This window comes from Ambystoma mexicanum, chromosome 9 (genome assembly GCF_040938575.1).
Source record: "Ambystoma mexicanum isolate Mex_15411 chromosome 9, UKY_AmexF1_1, whole genome shotgun sequence".
Lineage (NCBI taxonomy): Eukaryota > Metazoa > Chordata > Amphibia > Caudata > Ambystomatidae > Ambystoma > Ambystoma mexicanum.
The window spans coordinates 780,866,981-780,888,828 of NC_090931.1; the positions used below are offsets into that span (position 1 = coordinate 780,866,981).

General features: G+C 45.3%; 1 protein-coding gene across 2 annotated transcripts in view; it reads right to left on the bottom strand.

The window, feature by feature from the left end:
- DNAH7 (dynein axonemal heavy chain 7) overlaps positions 1-21,848 on the bottom strand; it is a 1,167,586-nt gene that overhangs the window by 1,092,180 nt on the left and 53,558 nt on the right. For both annotated transcript variants that reach the window (XM_069615701.1, XM_069615700.1), the window contains 3 exons: positions 17,184-17,249; positions 15,283-15,388; positions 3,987-4,176 (listed from right to left, as the gene is read on the bottom strand). In XM_069615701.1, the coding sequence (XP_069471802.1) occupies positions 3,987-4,176; positions 15,283-15,388; positions 17,184-17,249 (362 nt within the window). The remainder of the gene's footprint in view (positions 1-3,986; positions 4,177-15,282; positions 15,389-17,183; positions 17,250-21,848) is intronic.

The window sequence follows — 21,848 nt, forward strand, 5'->3', positions numbered from 1 at the left end:
GGCTTCCTTTGCTTCCCCTGCTGACACCTGCAGACACATCTTGGGGCCGTCCTTTGCCTCGGGGTCCTTCGCCGCAGGGCTGCCCTTGATGTGGGGTATGTGGGCCAATCCGGATGGAGTGGGCATGTTGGGAGGCGGGCAGAGGGAAACCAGGAAGGGGTGGAAAGGGGGAGAGGGACCAAGTGCTGAGTGCGCTATGGTGCTTTTAAGCACCTTTACAAAATAATATTGCTTTTTTTGGGGGAGGTGGGGGTCAGGAGACTCCTTACCTGGCCCTGGCCTCGCTGGAAATGGCGGGGTCTGCCTACAGCAGACCCTCGCCACGGCCTCTGTTTCCTTTTTTTCTTTCTTTTTTTTTTTTACAAAAACAGACCAATCGGGACAAGGGGAGGCGGGCAGAGGGAAACCAGGAAGGGGTGGGAAGGGGGAGAGGGACCAAGCACTGAGTGCGCTATGGTGCTTTTAAGTACCTTTACAAAATAATATTGCTTTTTTTGGGGGAGGTGGTGGTCAGGAGACTCCTTACCTGGCCCTGGCCTCGCTGCATTCGATATGTGCAGGAAGGCTGTTTCAAGCGAGTTATCCAAGCATGGGTGGTGTGCGCAGCCAGAGGGGTTAGCAAAAGCATGGGCATTCATAATAGTAAGCAATGGGGAGCACACAGGGCGACTGATTTGACAATGCAGCCATTGGCCTTGAATGCAATGGTGTGCAGAGAGATTAGTGTGAACAGACTTTGTTCTCTATGGGAGGCTGTCGAATGACTCCAGGACATGCCATGCCTGATGTGACCTTGGCTTGGCTAATAAGCATGGTGGGGGGGGGGGGTCACTATTCTGAACTACTTGAAGCTTCAGGGTGTACTAATCAGCGAGCCAGCGCATCAAAAAGATGACTTCACAAGTGGAAGCAAATTAAGAGGTTTCTAATGAAAAAGGGAAATACAGGGAAGTTAGTTATTAATAGAAACTCCTTTAATACGCTTAACTTTAAAATAGTTGATAATTCATCCGTGGAGTTAAAGATGACTCCAAAAGTGCCATTGGATACTTAACAAGGGTGTTCTCCATGTGAATGATGCCATGGTATCGACAAGTGGGGTTCAAGTCATTGTAGGGGAGGAAAGTGATTGATTTTGAATCACTGAGGCAAAATCATTCCAGCTGTATCAATGAATTGATAGAAATAAAGCAATCTAGTGATAGTTGCTATTGTGCTGCAACCGAAAAAGACTAAGCGGTTTTCTCCATACATTTGAAAGTGGACATCAACGTTTTGATGAGGTCAGCCACTGTTTTTACAAAGACATTAAACAAGTGTGGCGAGAGCACGTATTCATATGGACTTTGTAAGACACGGGGGAGCTAGACATTGATTGTTGGCCTAGTCTGCCTGATGATATACGAATCCTCGCAAAAAAGGTCCAAAACCATGCGACGGTTTGATTACTGACTCCTACAGTAGAGGAAAGTATTTTAAGGAGTACCCAAGCCCCCACAGAACGAAATTCAGAGAAGGTCTAGCAGGATCAGGGCTGCTGAGCGTCTTCTATCCCTTATTGGCAGGTCACCATGGACTAGATGATGGTGGTTTTTGTGCCCCTGGAAGGACAAAAATCAGACTGAAGGAATTAATGAACATTAATATGTGCTCCAAGGTATTCTGTAGTAAATGGGGATATGTTTTACAAAAACCATGGTCATGACAGGAAAGAAAATTGGCAACTAATTGGAAAGACCCCGCCAGGGGGAGGCCAGCTTCTTTCTGTGGAGGTGTTACAAGGGTAATTTGAAATTCCCCCTTATTGGAGGGCCAGGAAATGACTAGGATGTTGAGCTGGTAGACAGAAAGGAGGGACAGTGATGACCTAAACGATGCATGGAGTAAAGGAGAGCTTGTGTCAGTGCACAGTGATGACAGTCCTTCCAGTGATGACTGTCCTTCCAGAGAGCAAAGTCACCAAAGGGGAGGATTTCATTTTCCAACAAAGCAAGAAAAATGTGTGAATTTTCTCATGGAAACTTGAATTGCAACTCAGAATTCAATGACTGATTAAAATGAGTTTGGTGGTAATTAATTTGAAACAAGACCTAGGGGAGAGCAAAAGACAGACTGAGAGACAGAGACAGAGAAAGAGAGCGAGTCCACGAGAGAGAGCGAGAGAGCGAGAGAGAGAGCGAGAGAGACTTTGGCAAGCCAGGTCATCCCTGGAAATGATCGTGGTTCAGCCACGTGATTTATGTCTGTTAAGGGGAGTGAACATTTTGGGTCTAAGAATTTCACCAAAGGTACAGGTGAAGTCTATGAAGAAAGTTTTTTTTGTAAGGCAGCAGATACCAAGTTGGTCCATTAAGAGGAGGTTGTTGATATCATAAGTTTGTTATCAATGATGTTACATAGGACCGGAAGTATAGCTCAGGGGCAACGCATTTGTCTTGGAAGCAAGACAACGCAGAGCAACACAGGCTCAACGCAGAGCATCACAGGTTCGAATCCCAGTGCCACGCTTAGAGACTTGTCTCCGGTAGTAAGTGTGTTATAAAAGATTAATTAATTTTAATAAATTACATAGAATTATCAATAAAACAGGTATCTATGTGGATTAGGTGGACCGGTCAAGACGGGGGATGCAAGTCCAACAGTGTGTGTTTGGAGGATAAAGCAACATGAAATAATTAGAATGTGTTTCAAATGGTACTCACTACTTCAGCTTCTCAGCTTCTTAGTGTGTGACGCGTGTGACAAATGCATAACTGTGCAGAACTCCATTTATTGACCGAGGCTTGAATGAAGGGTGGGGTAAATATGCCAGGTGTCCTCCTTTTGATCAGCAAGTCAGCAGCGAATGCTGGCTTCTGCGGGCCGCCTAGCCAGCCGTATAGGGCCACTAGGCCCTGGCCTTTGTTCAGGTGATAGGAGACAGTGCAATTGCAGGTGGACATCATGAAAGCAGAAAGCCACAGCTCTGTCAGTACATAACAATGCTGTGACCAGGGATAGATCACAGATCTGGGCAAAAGGAACACCTGCGACAGATTCCTACTTAACTACTGCTAGCACAAGTTACACAATCAAATTGGAAAGGTATTAAAAAAAGTAAACCAAGGCCATTTGATGAAACAGAAAATGCCAAGCACAGATGTGGCATCCGAGTACTGATGACAGGATGGACGTATAAGGTTAGGCCAGCTTGAAAAAGGATGCAAGGAAGCAGAACCTTCAACAGCGCAGCACAGCACCTGCAGTTCTCAGCTGGGCTACTCAGCACAGCACCTGCAGTTCTCAGCTGAGCTACTCAGCGCAGCACAGCACCTGCAGTTCTCAGCTGAGCTACTCAGCATAGCACAGCACCTGCAGTTCTCAGCTGAGCTACTCAGCATAGCACAGCACCTGCAGTTCTCAGCTGGGCTACTCAGCACAGCACCTGCAGTTCTCAGCTGGGCAACTCAGCACAGCACCTGCAGTGCTGGGCTACACAGCACAGCAGCTGCAGTTCTCAGCTGGGCTACTCAGCACAGCACCTGCAGTTCTCAGCTGGGCTACTCAGCACAGCACCTGCAGTTCTCAGCTGGGCTACTCAGCACAACACCTGCAGTTCTCAGCTCGGCTACTCCGCACAGCACCTGCAATTCTCAGCTCGGCTACTCAGCACAGCACCTGCAGCTCTCAGCTGGACCACTGCTCATTAGCAGTGCTTGCTTACATAGCATACGATTGAATGGAACAGAAAAAGCCATAAAGAACGAGATTCTGCAACCACTTCAGTGTGGAATGAAATAGTGGCTAAAACCACAGGATAGCGAGACACTGGTGGAGCTTGCAACCACAAGCAGCATCTGTCTGGTTTATCCACCCGAACTCCTCGACTCCTCTGCACGTGAAATTGTGCGCCATGGTTTATGGGACCAGCTGCTCAGAGTCCTATTTGGAATACATGGTGCACACAACGACCAAACAGTACTACAGGAAAGCAAGCCAGAACTCACATAATGATGTCCACAAGGGCGCTTCGGAAATGCTCCCGGTCCTTCTTCGGCTGAGGGAAGCTAGTCCGCATTCTGGAAGTTGAGGCGGCGGCGGCGGCGGCGGCTTGCGATTCAGGAACGCGGCCTGGGCTGAGATGGACTGCACATTCTGCTGGCCGGCTTCTCTTCGCTTTCGAACCCGCAAACTCCCCTTTAAAAAACAAAATAGGCATTTAGATTCAGAAATGATACACAAAATACAGGCATGCAGGTACATACGACACTTATCACCAGTTCATTTCGGACTTGTGCTTCGTAAAATGATCACACTCAACACAGAAAATCCTTGCACCTGGGAGCAGCCACGTGTGTGACACACACATAACCCCACTCACTTAAGGGAATCCACTCCAGGACCCAGCACGTGTCACATGGAATGAGAAAGAAATAAAAAGGAGCACAGCAAGCAGCCCTCGGGCCCCACGTGCAAGAGATGCTCGTTTATGCTGGCAGCAAAACACATACATTCCCCATGAACATCTAGGTGTCGTCACCTAAGCTCCCCAGGGAGCTATTTCTTTCCATGGGTACCTTTACTGGGCATGTTCCTCACATCTTCTGATTTGTGACTTTACAGAAATTGCAGTCATAAGAGCCCTCCTTACCTGACTGCTGAAAAACTGTACTTAGTCTTCAGCTTTGTCTTTGCTGTCTAATGCTTTTGATCCGAAAGACCTCATTAAAAACCATTGCAATAACAAAATGTCTCTAGGCACAGCTTTTGCCAAGGCCTGTCCTTATAGTCTGTCAACGAACCCAAGCACACTTTTTAGCAAAGAAATATGTTTCATAGCAGTGCAAAATATAGACTTGAAACCGAAAGAAGTAATTACCTCCTTAGTTTCCTTCAGTGGTTGAGGGTTCAGAGATAGATCACCCCACAAAGGCTGAGGCCATCTGCCAGGCAGTGAGACTGTTGCGGGATACGAGCAAGGCTGCCAGTGGACTGGGGTCTCACTACAGCTTTCCCATGTGAATCCTCATTGTTTACTTATTTTTATTTACCTTATTTTTATTGGTTTTTTGCACCTAATACCATAGCTGCGTTCGGTTTCCAAGCCGGATCCGGGATCCGAACCTCTGTTGCTCTGCGTGGTCTTGCTTCCAAGAACAGCGCATTGCCCCTGTGCTATCCTCCGTTCTCTGCTTGGGCAGGTGTAAAGTAGATGGAGAAAAGGGTTTAGGACCCCCTTCATAGATGGGGCATATTTGACAAAAGAAATCCATAAGCCCTTCTGGGGGCCTGGCTCCACCAGCAGGTGGCAGAAGCCTCAAAAACCAATAAGTCAGAGTTGCCCGCGTAGTGTCAAAGGGAACAGGATGGTTGGGGGGCCCACGCGTCTCCGGCTAGTGCATGTGAAAGAATGTGGGCCCTCAGACTGAAGCGGTGGTGAAATGGGGGCTGAAGAGCCTGGCTGCAAGAGACTGTAGTCGCAGCCTCCATCCACAAAACACGCCCCCTTCCCCTTACACAGTTACATGCCCAGATCCCTTAGCCCCACCCACTACACACCTGGCAAAGCGGAGTCATCACTGGATTCCCGTCTCACACCCAGCTGGGCCACCTCTCCAAATTCAAGCTCGAGCTAAAACGCTCTGGGACGAGAAGACCCTCAGAGATCCACGGTCCTTGCCCAAATGAGGGTCTGTATGAGCATTCAATGACAACTACTGGATGTACGTGTGGCACAGGGGCAAGACCCCATTCTGGGGGGACAAAGCTCTGAACACAAACCTCTTCATCTGTTGACTGCCTTCAGCTCTGCGGGCAGATGAGGATGGACTAAGAGCCAGCGGTGTTTGTGAAAGCAAGAAGCAAGGAGAAGAAATGGAGAGTTGTGTAGCATGTGCTTCATGCATGCGCAACCCTTAAATAGCATCTATGAGCCAGAAGACAGGAAGGATGTGACGGACATATTGGTTTGGGATCGCATAATGTATATACCTGCAAAGGGAGCAAGGTTGGACATACTAGGAGGTCTCTTAAAACGGCACACACAACAGGTTACTAAACTGCGCTGTCACGAGACCAGTCCCATCCTGCAAGGACTACACATCCCGTAATCCAAAACAAAGTGTTACACACTAAGAGCTGTGCCACACCAGGCATGACAGCAGAAACAGTGAACAATTCCTCGCCCTCAAGCTAGCGGCAATTCCTCACCCTCAAGCTAGCGGCCACCCAAACCACGGGCTGTATGGGCGCAGTGTACAGAATATATGTCAGGAAGGGATTAGGTGTCAGGGAGCTAGCGACAGTGAAAAGGGGAAAGAGCTGAAAAGTGGGAAAGAGACAAAAGATAAAGGGAAAGAGCAGGAAGAAAGAAAGAGACAAAGAGTGAGATAGGTCCTGGCACTCCTTGATCCAATGGTCTTGCAACATAAATATAAATGAACAATACATGTCTGAATCTTAAATTAAAAAAGGAAAGATGTTAGCCTTTCTTTCATGTGGTACTTTGCAATCAGTGCACAGAAAAACCATTCAAATCTTATCTTGTTACAAGATGGCAGAATACTGAAAAAATACATTGTTCACTGCCCCTTTTACGTCAAGTACTTTTGCAGTGGAGGTTGGTATCTTTCCCACTCTGGAGTGCAATGGCTATTGCTTAACCTATTCTAGGTTTAGGGCGTGGGTGCCCATCTCTGAGTCCTGAGCAAGCTCAACTTTTGCACAGGACGTGGAAGGACACCACCTTGCGATAACCGCTATAATTGTGTGTCGTTCATTTTGGTGTTAGAACAATCCGGCTGTTAAAGGAGACCAATTGCATGCTTCCAAAATTTAGAGAAGTAGTTTTGGGTGTTGCTAGGTCTGGAAAAGATCCGGGGCCAAGCTAATGTCGGGACTGTCGGGAAGCTACCCTTTTGGTTGTAGTCCCTGTGCTTTTATCCGGGGCTACAACCAAAAGGTCCGGGGCTATAGCCCCTTCAGCCCCCACCTAGCAAGGCCTCTGAGTTTTACGATGCAGCATCCCTTGAAATGACTCACTACGAGAAGTGAAAATGGTCAGTTTACACATTTCAGAAAGGGCCTAAAGACAGTCTGATTCAGACCAAGCTGGTTCATGTGTAAAACGTGGGGAGAGCTTGTCAAATATTTTAGGACCCACTGCTGGCATCCAGGAATGTATATCCGGGGGCAGCCAGACCTATCATTTATTTTTAATTATTGATATTTTAATTACTGGTCTGGAAGTCTGACATAAGGCATGTGCAGCTGGCCCAGCGGCTGCCCTCACAAGTTCACATGGCCTTTAAAAAGCGGCGGAATGAGCATCACGTGTACGAAAAACACTTACTTTGGATGATAGCAGAGTGTTCTGCTAGGTACTATCCATCTAGTTATGGATGTCTTGGAACCATTCGTACTGGGCGGGGGGGTGGGGGGGGCTGCCTTGTGGCAACAGCAGAACGGTAGAAGCTTTCATAGCCTTAGTGCTATACAATTAGAAATGAAGGGATCTTTGCACCTACAGATTGTGCAGGCTCCATGAAAAATGATGCAAAGGCACATCTTTCAAGTTAGGGTAATAATCAAAAAGCGGCTTTGTGGAAATGAAGAACGGGCACATGGAATAATGTCCCGGTGCAATGCAGGGTCGGGCTTACATGTATAAAGGGCCAAGGCTCCATAATCTTCCCGGTGAAATTCTCATAGGGAAAGCAATCTTCCAGATAGGAAATATGGAGTGGGTGGGGTCCAGGCAATGTAGTAATTCTCCCACAAATTAAGGGGCTGAAGGGCTAGATTGGATGTTCACACTGAAATGTGAGCTTTATGACCTGAAAGGGACACCGCTAACTTGGTCAAACTGTTCACCCATCAGCACCCGAGAAAAGAATGCATCGGTGCACTGTACAGATATGCCCTTGCTTAGTGCAGCATCAAGAAGTCTGCCTTGTGTGTACTTTCTTTATAATCTCTGTGAAAGTTAAAATCAATAAACACAGCTAATAGGGTAAAGGGACACCAAATATGAATTGGAGAAAGTTCTGGTGTATACAGGAAGAACCAATCAGTGCCTTGGAATCTCATGGACATAACACAGACATGCATATTGCGGCTATATCTGCAAAGTCTTTTCTTTTTAGCTCTGTCTAGAGAGAGCCTTACATCGCTACCAGATCTCATGCAGCTACATATTAGAGCGGGCTGTGGTGTGTGTCAGCTGCTCTGTGATGTGCATCACGAAGAAAGCTCTGTTTTAGCAGCAGGTATTTTGTAGCACTGATGGAAGAGTCTACACTGAGCAGAGATTTTTTTGAATGATGCTTTTAAGAGCATGTTTTGTTTCCATGATACTTGTACATGGATGTAGTTTTTCACTTTTGTGCTGCATTATAATGGGGCTTAATGATAAAATAGCTAGGCTCCTAAACCATAACAATTAAAGCAGTATGTTCTGTGGACACCATCTTGGAATGGTAGCACATGCCTTAGCAGCACTTATCTCCCTCATCTGACCCTTTCAGAGAAGGTAAAACTGCCCAAAGGATTACATTTATTTTTTGTATTGTGTAATTAGTTTGTATCAAACTTTTAACTCACATATTAAAAGCAAAATAGAAAAGAAAAATGGAAGTCCTAAAATTTAGATAACACACACATATTACCATAATATTAACATTAGATTGTACTTTAAAAAATGAAAATTGATAGGTTATTCAGACATAAAAACTTTAAAAAACGCAATTTTATCTTCTCGAGTAATAACCATGTTCCCCCAAATTAACATTAATCCTACTAAGGCTACTCGACCAAGGCTCTTATTAGAGAAACTTGACGACCACTTAAGAACCTATTTAAAAAAATCCTCTCAAATAAGGGACTCGGTACAATATACATATTTCCCCAGAAACAGGCTTCTTACAGCAAAAGTGGCATAACAGTTTAACATAAGATGTTTAAAGGTTTCTAACGAAAAAACATCATTACAAAGTCTGCAGTGCCAATCATAAAAGTGCAATGCTTTCAAAAGGGCCCCACCCCTCAAGAGTATCCAATCAATTAAACCTAAAACGCATATCACTGAATAATGCAATTTCCCATATTCCCTGAGGAGTTCATATTTAACAATAGTCTCTTGATCTCAGCTCCTTGCTAATATACCAGCTTTTCCTTTACGCTTATCAGGATTAGTTAAAAGATCATCCTTATGGGAAGACCAGTCAGACAGAATGGATTCACAGACTTGTATGAATTCATTTAAGACTACAAATTGGCTCGAATACGTCAAGAGATTTAAAATCAGCGAATAATGAATTGGATGGAGGATTTACAACCTTTGCATATAGTTTTAATTTATTCCAATAGATGAAAACCCTCCAGGATTGGATATGTAATTCCTGTTGTCTCTCAGTACCAGTGGTAGGGAACCAGGAAAGCACAGTCATTACTTCCACAGAGACCCGTCAGAAATGTCTAGGGTCTTCCAATGAACTTTATACTATTGCAGACCATACAATAAAGGCACCACTTTACCCACATAAAACCGTAGTACTTGTAACACAGAACATATGCACAATCTGGCGAGTCTCCTACACATTTGGGCCAGACAAGGCATTAGCTTTGGTACGATTGTGGTATCCAGTTGCACTAGAACACTTTTTGCATGGATGTTATAGCCTAAATACCTTAAGGTAGCAACTGCCACTAGTCTTGACCCCCCTTATCGACCAAATAAACTGTTTAGGTTTGGCCCTACGACCAGATATAGTCATAATCACTGATTTCACAGAGTACGATTTCAGATTGTCACTTAGGAACAGCTGTTTAGAAATCGAAGTAGGCCAATGTGGGTCCTGTCTAACAAAATGATATAATCTGCAAACAACAAACTCTGAATATGTAGGTGTCCCCAATTTAGGTGCATAGGAATTTACCAAAGTTAGATGATCCATTAAGTCAGAAAAGTAGAAATTAAAAAGACCTAGCCTTGCCTGCGCCTGACAGAAGTCTCCAGGTGCAGCATTAAGTCTTGCTTGAATTGTTGTCTCTGTATATGAAGCTGCATTCACATATTTAGGAGGCCCCGCTAAATTGATATGTAAGGCTGCAGTTCACCAAACAGCCAACAGATGGCTACACAATGGATAACATTGAGCCAAATGATCCAATTAAATTGTGATGCGAACTACAGTTCACCAAAACAGCCAACAGATTTCTTCACAATGAATACAGCAAAATATACTTGTCTATATATGCGATGCGCCCGATACCAAGGAAGGACATCACTTAGCAGTAGTCATAGCAATGTTCAGTAAAAATATCCAACATCACACACGTGCAATGATTAGAAGGAAAATACAAGAGGTCTTGTTAAGGTCTTCCATTTACTCCCTTTCTGAAAAGTGGGCCTTGTGGTGGTATTTCTCCTACAACCACCTTCCAACTCGCTCTCTTCTTTTGAAGGCCCACTGCCTCCACTCCCAAACAACTCTCCTCCCTCTGATGACACTTCTTCCTTCCTCCAGACTCTCCTTCCAACCACCAAAGTCTTTTCTCCTGCTCGTCTCACATTACTCATCCCTCACCGCTCTCCTCCAAAATCCTTCCTCCAACTCCTACATGAACTCCCCACACTGCCAGACTGAACTGGCCGCTTTTTATTGTATCCTCCCCATGGGTAGTGCCTCATTATTTTGAGGACACCTGTGTACTCAGGGCTTTGCTGTTTTGTGATTGGGCCATGGGTTGGTGATCACATGGTTTGGAAAGGCGCTAGCCTAAGGATACTTAAAGGCCTGCAACCAACTTGGAATCCAGAAGGTCCATGAACTTGTATAGTGTCTCCCACCCACTGCCTGGAAATCCTGCTGTTCAAACCTGTGTGAGCAGCCAGGAATGAAACTTGCACACAATGGGTTCATAGTTTTGGTTAAAGACTTATTAAAATAAAAGGGATTCGGGAAATGCCTCTCTGTCTGTGCTCTAGAGTGGTGTCCCTACCTACAACCAAAACTAAGGGTCTGTCAATGTCAGAATGTCCAAAGTAAAACCGTCCTGTGTCCAAATTACTATTCTGGCCCTCACATCTAACAAAATAAACTCTAAGGGTAAATGGGTAATGTATTTGGCATTGAGTGGTTTGTAAAGGTTCCAGAGGTTGGCTCCCTTTCCCTTGGATTTCTCTTTCCTCTGTGGTATGTTCAAAGATAACAGTTTCTTGAATTTCTCTTAATTCAAAATGCAACCGTTAGACAAAAACCTACAAAAACCTACCTTGGCTTTTTCTCTTTATCTTGTTAGGATCTCCTGCCAAGTTTACACTCCTTTTGGCTGATGTACTTCTTGCACATGATTCAGTCTGTCGGTGCCTGGTGTGTTTCCCCACTAGGACTTTCCCATGTAAACACGCTTGCACTTGCCTGGTATACTATCCTGCCAGGGCATTAATTAAATGCACACATTTTGCAGTTTTTACTTCACCCGATATTCTCCTTCCATGTGTGCTCTGCACACGTTTTTAAACGTAATGGTCTTGTGGGTTTACTTTGGCTAACATAGTACCTGCCTGGTACACTATCCTACCAGAGCTTTTCTTCAATGTGTATTGCATACACCTGCAGAACTTAAAGTCTCTTGCTTCTTGTTTGCTTTCCCTTTCAACAAAATGTTCAGTATTTCCTATTCTTTCAATTATTTCATTTGTATCTTTTATATTTATTTGCCTTCGGCATGTCTGCCCATACTCCCCGGTGTCCCTGTTTCCCTCTTGGGGACTCACCTACTCTTCCCTGCGTTCCCTCCTCTTCCCACGGGCAGCCGGTGGCAGTTGTTCAGCTTCTCTTCTCGCCTCGTCGCCATTCTCACAGTGTGTCTCAACTGACGGACAGCTTTCTACTTCTGTCTTCTTGAGCCGGCTGGCTCCACGACAGCCTCTGCAGCCCCACGGCTTCCTGGTCCATCCTGTCCAAAGCAGCTCTCTCCTTCCAGCAGTGCCTTCCAGTCAGCAGTTGCTGAGATTTAAATTTCCCAGGCTATAAGCCTGTGCTCATGACAACTCGAGCGCAACCTGTACTCACAGGGGGGGTCTCATCACGAGTTGGGCAGTAGCCCTTAAATGCAGCGTTAATCATATTACCGCAGCATTTAAGGACTGCCCCCATTTTGCATTGGGTGGAAAGTGTAGTTTTACCTCCAGCTTTTTGCTGGCGGCAAAAATCCAGCTTTCTGCCCATTTTGGGTGCTATTAGCCGGGCACTAATTGCGCCAGCGCTAATAGTGCCATGACAACACCATTGGGTCAAATGGACCCAATGGGGAATGGGCAATAATCGCCCAACTGCTACTCGTCATCTGCGGCAAATTGCGCCGTAGCGCTATTTGTGCTGGTGGTATCCCAGCGATATTACCACTAGGATACCGCCAGATGCGTGATGAGACCCTTGGTCTTTTCCGCTCTGCATTACTTCGTCCATCTTCCTTGTCGCAGTATTCTTGCAGTTATGGGAATGGTAGTCCATTTTATGTGTAGCATCTGTGTAAGTTTCCCAGAAGTCTTTGAAGGCAAGTTAGCTCTTAATAACATGTAGGCTGAGTCTGAGAAAGCCCTCTTATGGGTTTTAGAGGATAAATCAAATCTTGATGTTTCTGTGTTAAAGGTGCTAATTCAGCGCCAGACAGGGGGGCACACTTATCAACTTCAAGAGTAAAGAAAAGGGCGGTGGGGGCAACTGCAGGGGAAATGACACAGGTATACTGGCCCACAGACTTCCCGTAAAAGGACCTCAATGGGAGTGAGAAACTCAATGGATGCCCATCGACAGGCATCTGTGAGAAAGGAATAATGGACACAGTGGCATTCCTGGGAGAGCCAATTGGAGGGTACGTTCCTGAGCTCTGGTGAGGCGGTCAGCCTTCACAGCATCCACCAGAGGGCTTGCGAAGGTCACCATCCAGCAGGTATCATGTGAATGTCCTCTTTCCCACCAGCTGCAGGGTGTCTCGTGTCCTGTTCTCATTGGTGCTGACCAATAGCAGTGTATTAAGGTTCCAGCGTTCAGCGCAAACGTTTCTTCATCAATTACAAGTTGTTCTGAGGTGGGCTGCGAATAAATGTGGTGCCACATGGGGAGGTAATGTGTTGGGAAACTGGTGCACTCTTTGCTCTAATTACGCATCACTAATCAATGCATAACTTTGAGGAGGTGACATCAATGAACCAATGAAATCCCTGGGAAACATCGAACAAGTGAACTCTCTAAATTGCAAGTGTTTCAATGGATTTCCAAGCATTGTTCTTTCTGGTATAACACTACTGTTCATAGCTCATTCAAATGTCAGCCTTTTCGATCAGAGCCTATCCACTGTTCTGTTTGATTCATGCTTACCCAGCTGTAATAAACAGCGCTGCTCCTTGCCCGGTGTGTGATCCACTTTGATTATGTGTTTTTTTATGATCTAATTTGTGGACCCCGGTCTACATTTTCCACGCACATTTTGTCCGATGGTTTACAGTACCCTTCCTAGGTGGAGGAGGGGAGGTGAAACAACATGTCATTAAGGCATTGTGTATGGGTGGGGTACCCTCAAGAGAAGAAAAGGAATACCATGCCTTGTCTGATGGTGCCGTGCTACTCCCCCAGAGGTTGCCTCCCCATGTGATCCTTTCTCATATAGCCGACCCCAGGGTCAGGATCAGGGAGCAGCTGCCATCCCATGGTCATATGGGGTGAGGTCACCGCCAGGAAAGGAGTGATGATACCATCGGATTCATCACACCTGATTAAGTAGGTTCCATGTAATAATGTCGCCATGAAAAACTAGTCGGGTTTCGGCTACTTTTTACTAGCTAGCAAAATTCTTTACCCAAATAATCTAAGAGGGGTAAAATTATATATTATTACCTCCAGTCCTAGAATATTTGGGGAAAGTGCTTGATAGCCTGGAGGGTGCATCATTCATGCATTTTTCATGGCGACCTTATTACCGGATACCATTAAGTATGGGTCCCTCTGCTCTTCCTGTGAGTGGATCTGGAGTTAGGAAATCCTCTGGCAAGCAGGAAAAGTCGCCTATAACATTTAAACGTCCTCCCTCGCAGGGAGTTTGAACGTTTGTTATCCCCTTGAGGCTAAGAAAAGTGTTGGTTTCCTTTCTCGTGCAAATCACTCCTTCATTGTTTGAGTGCAACTTTGTAACAACAGGGCTTCCGTGGGTATGAGTCACAGTGTGAAATGGTTCCCCTAGCATACTTGCAAAAGGACACATGTGACTTTGAAACACACATTGTTCCTGATTCCTTTCCTATGCTAGATGTTTGGGTCTGCATAGGCAGATCGAATGGATCTCTCTAATTATGGGAAACCCCCTCTTCTTGTGTCAAGGACTGGTAATGGTAGGAGTATGAGGGCCCCCCTGACTACCCACTTTTTGGTCCTGCAGATTAGCATAGGTAGTAGGGTATGAATGCCCATTTGGCTCCCCCCCCTTGATGATTCTGCATTTCAGTAGGTATGGTTAGGGGTGAAGGATACGTTTGACTGCCCCCTCCCTTTCTGTGGGCACCCAGTGAGGGTGATACGGGGATCCCCTGTAATCCTCCTCCGGGCCGAGCAGGCACTTGCTCAGAGGTGGCTCCCATCCCTGTTGACCATTCCTCTGTGGGTTCCCAATATTAGGCAGGGACTTTTTCACACTGTGAATGGCAAATACAATATAAATAAGGAGAAAAAGTAATAGCATGCAGCACTGCACCATTGGTAATCACCAACAGCATACCACTCAGGCCCTGCTGGCAACGGGAAAACCTCAAGGCTTCCCAGCTAAATAGATGGCATCCGGGCTTCTAGGGGGCTAATTTACACCCTCTCGTGGCTCGCTTGGTAACGCAAGGCCTCTAGAGAAACCTCGAGACCCATTTTCTAGAACCTTCACCCATAGATCTCTAATAGGTTTGCTATTCTGTGGTTCCCATGAGAAGTTTTAAAATACACTCATCTTGGAGGAAAGCTCTCTGGCGTCTCTACAGCTTTGCTTTTTAACAGCTAGCGATGCAGTTTCCTGTCCCATTACAGGATGATGTTAGATTCCCAATTCTGGGGATCAAGAGACAGTAGGAAGTACAACAGGGTATATTAAACTTAAGAGACCATACAATCTTTTTCGATAGATATTCTATCAGGCTTAATGATACCATCCAGCAGACAAGAACAGATTTTAGGTCACAACCATGTGAATCAAAGCATGCAAGTCAAACTCAATAGCACAGCAGTCAAAGTCCTACTCATGAAAAAAGACACTGCTTACCCGGCGAAAGGTCGTGAGGCTCACGGAGCTCTTCCTCATCTTCTTCTTTCCGCTCTCTCAATAGGAAGGAGGGTGCCGTTTTATTCCATTGTGGTTTGGCACATACCTGGAATGGGCATCATAATTAGTGGTGGCATTATCTCAGTCAGGTTTCCCATGTTTGTCTGAGACACAGCAGAAAGTATAACGCGAGAGGACAAGGTGCCCAGGATACCCAACGCACAAGACAAGCCAAGGAGACTGAGGGAAGGAGAGTCTATTCTGAATGATGCCATCGGGTGAGCTCATATACCACAGTGATGAACATGCATACACTCTTCCACAACACCTGATGTCTTAAGATGCTCCAGTACTTTGCAAATTGAAAGTGCCAGATTCTGCCATGGAGCAGGTTACTGTACTTTACATCGATTATGAAATTCTCTTTTGAATGCATTGTATTTTTGACATGATTGATAGCTGATCTATATTCACTGTGTATTTTGTCAGCTGATAATTTAAAAAAGGGGGAAAAGGAAATCAGCTACAGATGTTCTTACCATGGCGAACCATTTGTCCACATCCCAGAGGGAAAATAAATTATAAACGGTAAGGTAGCTCAGGGTGCTCAGTATGATCTGCCGGTTGCAGTTTCAATCCCGGCAAGGCCAACTCAGATCTTTATCCTTTTGAGGTCGATAAAGGAGTATCAACTTTGGTTTGGTGAAAATAATAGTATGTAAAATGTTCTATGTATACATAAATCACACATTATTATCATCAGCAGAAAGAGGACCCCGGATAATGTACGCAAACACTAGCAAAAGGAACTTTAGAACCAGCTATCTTGAAGTCAAAGTTCAAGATCAGGGCAGTACCAACACCCCCAGATACAATATGAAAATGTGGGTAAATTAAGAAGGTCTTGGCTGAAGCACTATCAATCCATGGAAGCCAAGCCACCTAACGTGCCTAAACAAGCAGCTTTCAGCAGCCCAGGTTCCTGAAGCGGCACCACAACAGCCGTTACAAATTTGCATTGGACAGGAGACATGGAATTGAATGTTACCTGCCTCTGCTTATCCTTTGCCAGTTGATGGATCCGGCAATGGTGTTGCTGCAGGTGCAGATATAAGAACATCCCAGAGGGGTGTTGTGTCTAGTGAGCAGTTCTGAGCTGCACGGGAGGAGCATTGTTGGAAGGAGCACTGACGGCACTCCTGGGACCCCTCAACCCTCCCCTACAGTCGAAGCACCATAATCCCATAGGCAATTCTGCATAAATCGATACTAATGAGGTCAAACATGAACATTTTAATCCGCTGTCGGGCAATCGCTTTCCACTGACTATGCAAGACAGCATTTTATAGAATGGAACACATCGTATATTTGTGAGTGAATGATCCAGAAACTCACTTAACCATAATAATGGCTGTGTATTGTTGAATCCTCAAACACAAGCCATGGTATGAGGTGACCTCGCAAAGGGGCTTTATGCACACACAAAAAAGCAAGTGAGCTCCTTTTTTAAAAAAAAAAGAGCAGGTTTTGCTTAAAGCCTGACAATATGTTCATTTCAAGGGCTAGATATTTGGAGTAAAATGATGATCTTAAAATATTGGAACACTTGGAAACATTTCATACTTCCCGTTTATCTTCAAAGCTGGAAGACCATGCATCTAGAGAGTTTAAAATGTACAGCAGGTCGGGGAATTTGAAACATGCCAGAAACAACATAAAAAGCAGGGGACATGCAAACGCCATTTGAGTGCCCATCCTGAGGAGATCACATGATCAAAAGCTTACAGAACTCATTACAGTCTCACTTTATTCAGGCAAAGGCTTTTATCAATAATAGGTAACTGTTGTGCAAGAAATCCATACACACAGTGATGAACCAAAGTTTCATACAAATAAATTACCTCTGACAACTGAGGTAGAAATTTCACTGAGGACTTTGGCAGTTTCCCTTTGCTTGGCATTTTTGGCTGAAAACAAGAAAAGAAATAACTGTTAAATATTATTCAAATAAAGAGAAGACAACATCATAGGAATAAAGTGTCATCTTCCATAGCAAACAAAGGTGACATTAAAGATACCATGTACAAAGACATTGACCCACAACAGTGATGTTATACCTCAATGTTGGGCTGTATAACTCATCAGGTGGAAAGCTTGCACTTACCTTTAAAAGGTGCCCCAAAGATTTACCAAAGGATGTGTAGCCTTCAAAACCACCACCTCATCAGCCCAATACACATTTCCCAAGCAGGTTACTGCCACAGCAGCCCTTTTCAACATGTACACATGCTTAATGTTTTACATAGCCGTACACACTTGCCCTAGTGGAAAGAAAATGGGAAGGGAGTCTAGATAGAACTCTATATGTTCCTATTCCTTGGAAATTCATTGCAGCAGTTTCCTGGAGTAGATCCAGCATAGAGAATCCCACAATTCGAATTAAGTGATTGAAGGGATCTCCAGATTGGATGACGTGGCTGACAGTGGGTGGTCCAACATGTGAGGCAATGTTCAATACTGCTCGGCTAACGTGGACATTGATATTTGTTTAAGAAGTCGATGGCAGCAAGAGAAGTCAAAGTTCATGCTGTCTAGCGAGGTCAAATGTGTCTTGAATCTGCGTAGAGAATAGTGACTTCAGCTACTTGGATATCTTCAACCAAAGCGTGTGAATGGATCTCCTCGTTCCTTCAGGAAAGGGTAATGAAGGTCTTCCCAGACTCCGCCAACGCAACACCAAGCCCCATCAAATGCGGAGTCCCACAGGGCTCCTGCATAGCCCCCACCCTCTACAACCTCTTCACGAGACCTCTTTTCAGGATACTTGACTCCTTGGGCATCTCATATACAAACTATGCAGATGACACACAGGTTCTTATCCCCCTGTCAGGTCACTACACCAAGGACCTGGACAACCTCAACAACATCTACGCCACCATTGAATCATGGATGGCTGAGAATTGGCTCTGTTTAAACAGCGATAAGACTGAACTCCTGCTTGTCGGCTCCCCATCCACTTTGGGCAAACTTGATGCTAATTACCAATCCTTCACAGTGGACAATATCCCCATCAGAGTCTCTCAAACAATCAAAACAGTGGGGGTGTACCTCGAGCCCAGCCTCACCATGGACAGACAGATAAATGCCATTGCCTCATCTGCAGCATATCACTCCAAACTCATCAATGCCATCAGGCCTTTCTTATCACGGTAAAACTGCATCTCAATAGCCAGAGCCATCATCGGCTCCAGACTAGACTACTGCAATGCCCTGTTCATTGGAACCTCCCAAAAAAACCTTGCCAAACTCCAGATTGCCCAAAATAATGCCTTAAGGGCTGCCACAGGCACCTCGCGCAAGGAACACATTTCGGGGATCAGGAGGGATGTACACTGGCTCCCCATCAAGGAAAGGGTGGTCTTCAAAACTCTGGCCCTTACACACAAGTGCCTTCACGATCAAGCACCTCCCTATCTGACACAGAGGATAACTAGACAAACTGTCTCCAGACCCTCAAGGGCAGCCTATACCAACCGCATCACTGTTCCACACACACGGAGAGTGCGTGCAGGAAGCCCCAGCTTCCCCACTATGGCGGCTACCCTATGGAACAACCTCCCAGCTCAGATAAGGTCAATCGTCTCACACACGGCCTTCCGCAAGGCCTTAAAAACCAAGCTCTTCATCTAAAGAGCCCGTCATTCTAGGTATGCTTTATTAATGTATTCACCATGTATAGGAGACTATATACCTAGACAAGTTTAGTAACCAACAGTAACAATCAATCTGTATCATATGTAACCATGCAAATGTGCATAAGCGAATGTATTGAAACAGACCTTTGGGGCCGCTTACTGTAACCCTCAAGCAAGCCTTCATAAAAACTCCTTATAGTGCCTCGTTGCCTGTGGGCTGTAGTGCGTTCTACAAATGCTAAAATAAAATAAAAAAAATAAATTCACTACTTTCTTTATGTCCCCCACCCCACTCCCTCTTGGTGGGCTTCCTTCTGGTTATGGCTCATGCTACCTGCCTCATGCTTCTTTGCTGTCTCTGATGTTCAAAGGTGGGCCAGAGATGCCATTTTCAGAACACAAATCAACACACCACATTGTAAGAGGCTGATGGGCCTCAAATGGTTGAAAATAAATGTCTATGCCTCCACCAAGTCCAAATTAAAGTCACAAACTCTTTTATACAAGTATGACACTTTTAGTACCAGCCAATAGTCTGTATGGGTCTCACACAACTGGGGATTTCTTCTGCAGCAAGTTCCTTTGGACAATCAATTCTGAGAGCCTAAGAGTTCTGCAATGACCCATGCCACAGAATGCTCTCAGCTATGTCAGTAAACTCATGAAAGTCCTTGGTTTACCTAATCCTCTACATGCCTTTGCATCTGCAGGAGAGCAGAGCTAAAGCACTGCAGGTCTCAGATCCCCCTTTCTAGATTTACCACTGAAGCCTCTAACTCAAATGTATCTATTTATTTTATTAGAATTTTTGTTCAGCGCTGGCCCTACCCAGAGGGTCTCGGAGTGCCTTACATGGTTCAAAGTTTGAAAAGGTGCGATTTGCAAAAGGAAAGGACAGGAAGATTAGGACAGACAAATGAAAGCAGTGGAGGAGGGCATGGGTTTGTTTGGGGAAACCTATGTTTTAAGGCTCTTTCTGAAAGTGATGGAGGTTGCTTGGTGGATGTGGAGAGGTAGGGTGTTCCATGCTCTTGCTGCCCAGTGGGTAAAGGCTTGTTTTTGTTTGCATGTTAGTTTTCAGAGTCGAATGTGTAGAAGGTTCTGGCTGGTGTGCCCAGTGTTTGTGTGAGTGATTGGTTTGGTTTGTCATGAAGGTAAGATGGAGTTTTGAAGTGGATGGCTTTAAATACAATGCAAAGTCCTTTGAAGGCAATAATCTGGGTTACAGGTGTGATGTGGGAACATTTGGGTAGGTAGAGGATGAGTCTGCTGCTGCGTTTTGTATGGCTTACAGGGGGGCCAAGGGTATTGTTGGGGAGTCGAGTCATGACAGCATTGCCATAGTCCAGCTTAGAGAGAACCAGTGCTTGGACTGGAGTGTAGAAATCCTCAGGAGGAAGGCTGTGTCTGGTTTTGCATAGGAAGTGTAGTTGTATATTGCATTTTTGATGATAGCGGCTATGTGGTGTGTAAAGGAAAGATGGCTGTCGATGGTGAAGCCAAGAGATTTTACAGGTGTAGAGAGGGATATGTTTGGGTTGTCAGTGGCGAGTTCTTGGATCCAGGGGGTTGAGGTTAGGTTTGTGCTTGGGGTTGGGGGAGCAGATGAGGAGGCATACCATTTTGGAACGGTTGAGTTTGAGTGTGTTTGTGGCCATCCAGTTAGTGATGGTGGAGAGACAGGTTTTGAAGGTGTGGAGTTGTGAAGGGGATACAATTTGCAAGTATATGTGTGTGTCACCTGCATATTGGTGGAAATGAACCTTGTGTTTGCTAAGGGTCTGTCCAAGAGTTTCAACACATAGGTTGATGAGGAGTGGAGACAGGGAGGAGCCTTGCAGGATCCCATACTTGACAGGGATGGGGTCTGATCAATAATGGGGCATGGAGATAAAGGATATCCTGTCAGTGAGAAAGGAGGTGAACCAATCAAGTATGGTGCCGCATAGTTTCATCCTGTAGCCTAGGATGTCTCGTACAATGGTGTGGTTGATGGTGTTGAGAGGTCGAGGAGTACGAGTAGTGCTGTGTGTCCTTTGTCTCGATGGTGTGGCAGTCATCGAGGATGTGAAAAGTAAGGCTCTCAGTGCTATTTTGAGGTCAGAAGCCAGATTTGAAGGCGTGGAGTAGGTTGTTTGTGGTGATGGGTTTTCCAACTGAGTAATGACAAAGTGTGCTATGATTCTGGAGAGGTACGGTGGGATAGTAATGGGTCTGTAGTTTTTTGGAGTATGAGGTCGACAGATTGTTTTTTGAGGAGGTGTAAGGTTTGTCCAGTTTTGAGTGCACTGGCGATAGTACCTTGTGAGAGACAGGAGTCGGTGGTGTTTAGCCATTGGGGAACTAGGAGGGTGATACAATTGGATGAAGCTTGAGGGGAATACATCATCCAGAAAGTATTCATGCTTTGTTTTGGTAGTGAGGCTCATAAGGGTGTCTGTGTCGATGGGGTGGAAGATGTCCCATTTGTTGGAATGTTTGGGAGCGGGTGGGTGAGTGGAAGAACAGAGGGGAAGGCTGTCCTTATGTTGTGCATTTTGGAATTGAATTAGTCCATGAGGGAGTTGCATAGTGCAGTGGATGGGGTTGCAGAATGTGTGGGTGTTGGTTTAGGGAGGGACTTGGTGATATTGAATAGTAATGGGTAGGATTGGTAGCGAATTGGAGTTATTGGAGATAATGGGTGGCTATGGCATTGCATATGCCTGTTGTGTACTTGTTACAGGAGTGTCTGATGGGTGTCCTGGTTGTGGGGCATGGGTTCTATTGCCAGATTCTTTTAAGGTGTCTGGCTTCCTGCTTGATAGAGAGGATGGAACTGTTGAACCATGGTTTTTGGTGGTTGTTGTGGGAGTTTTGAAATTTGAGGGG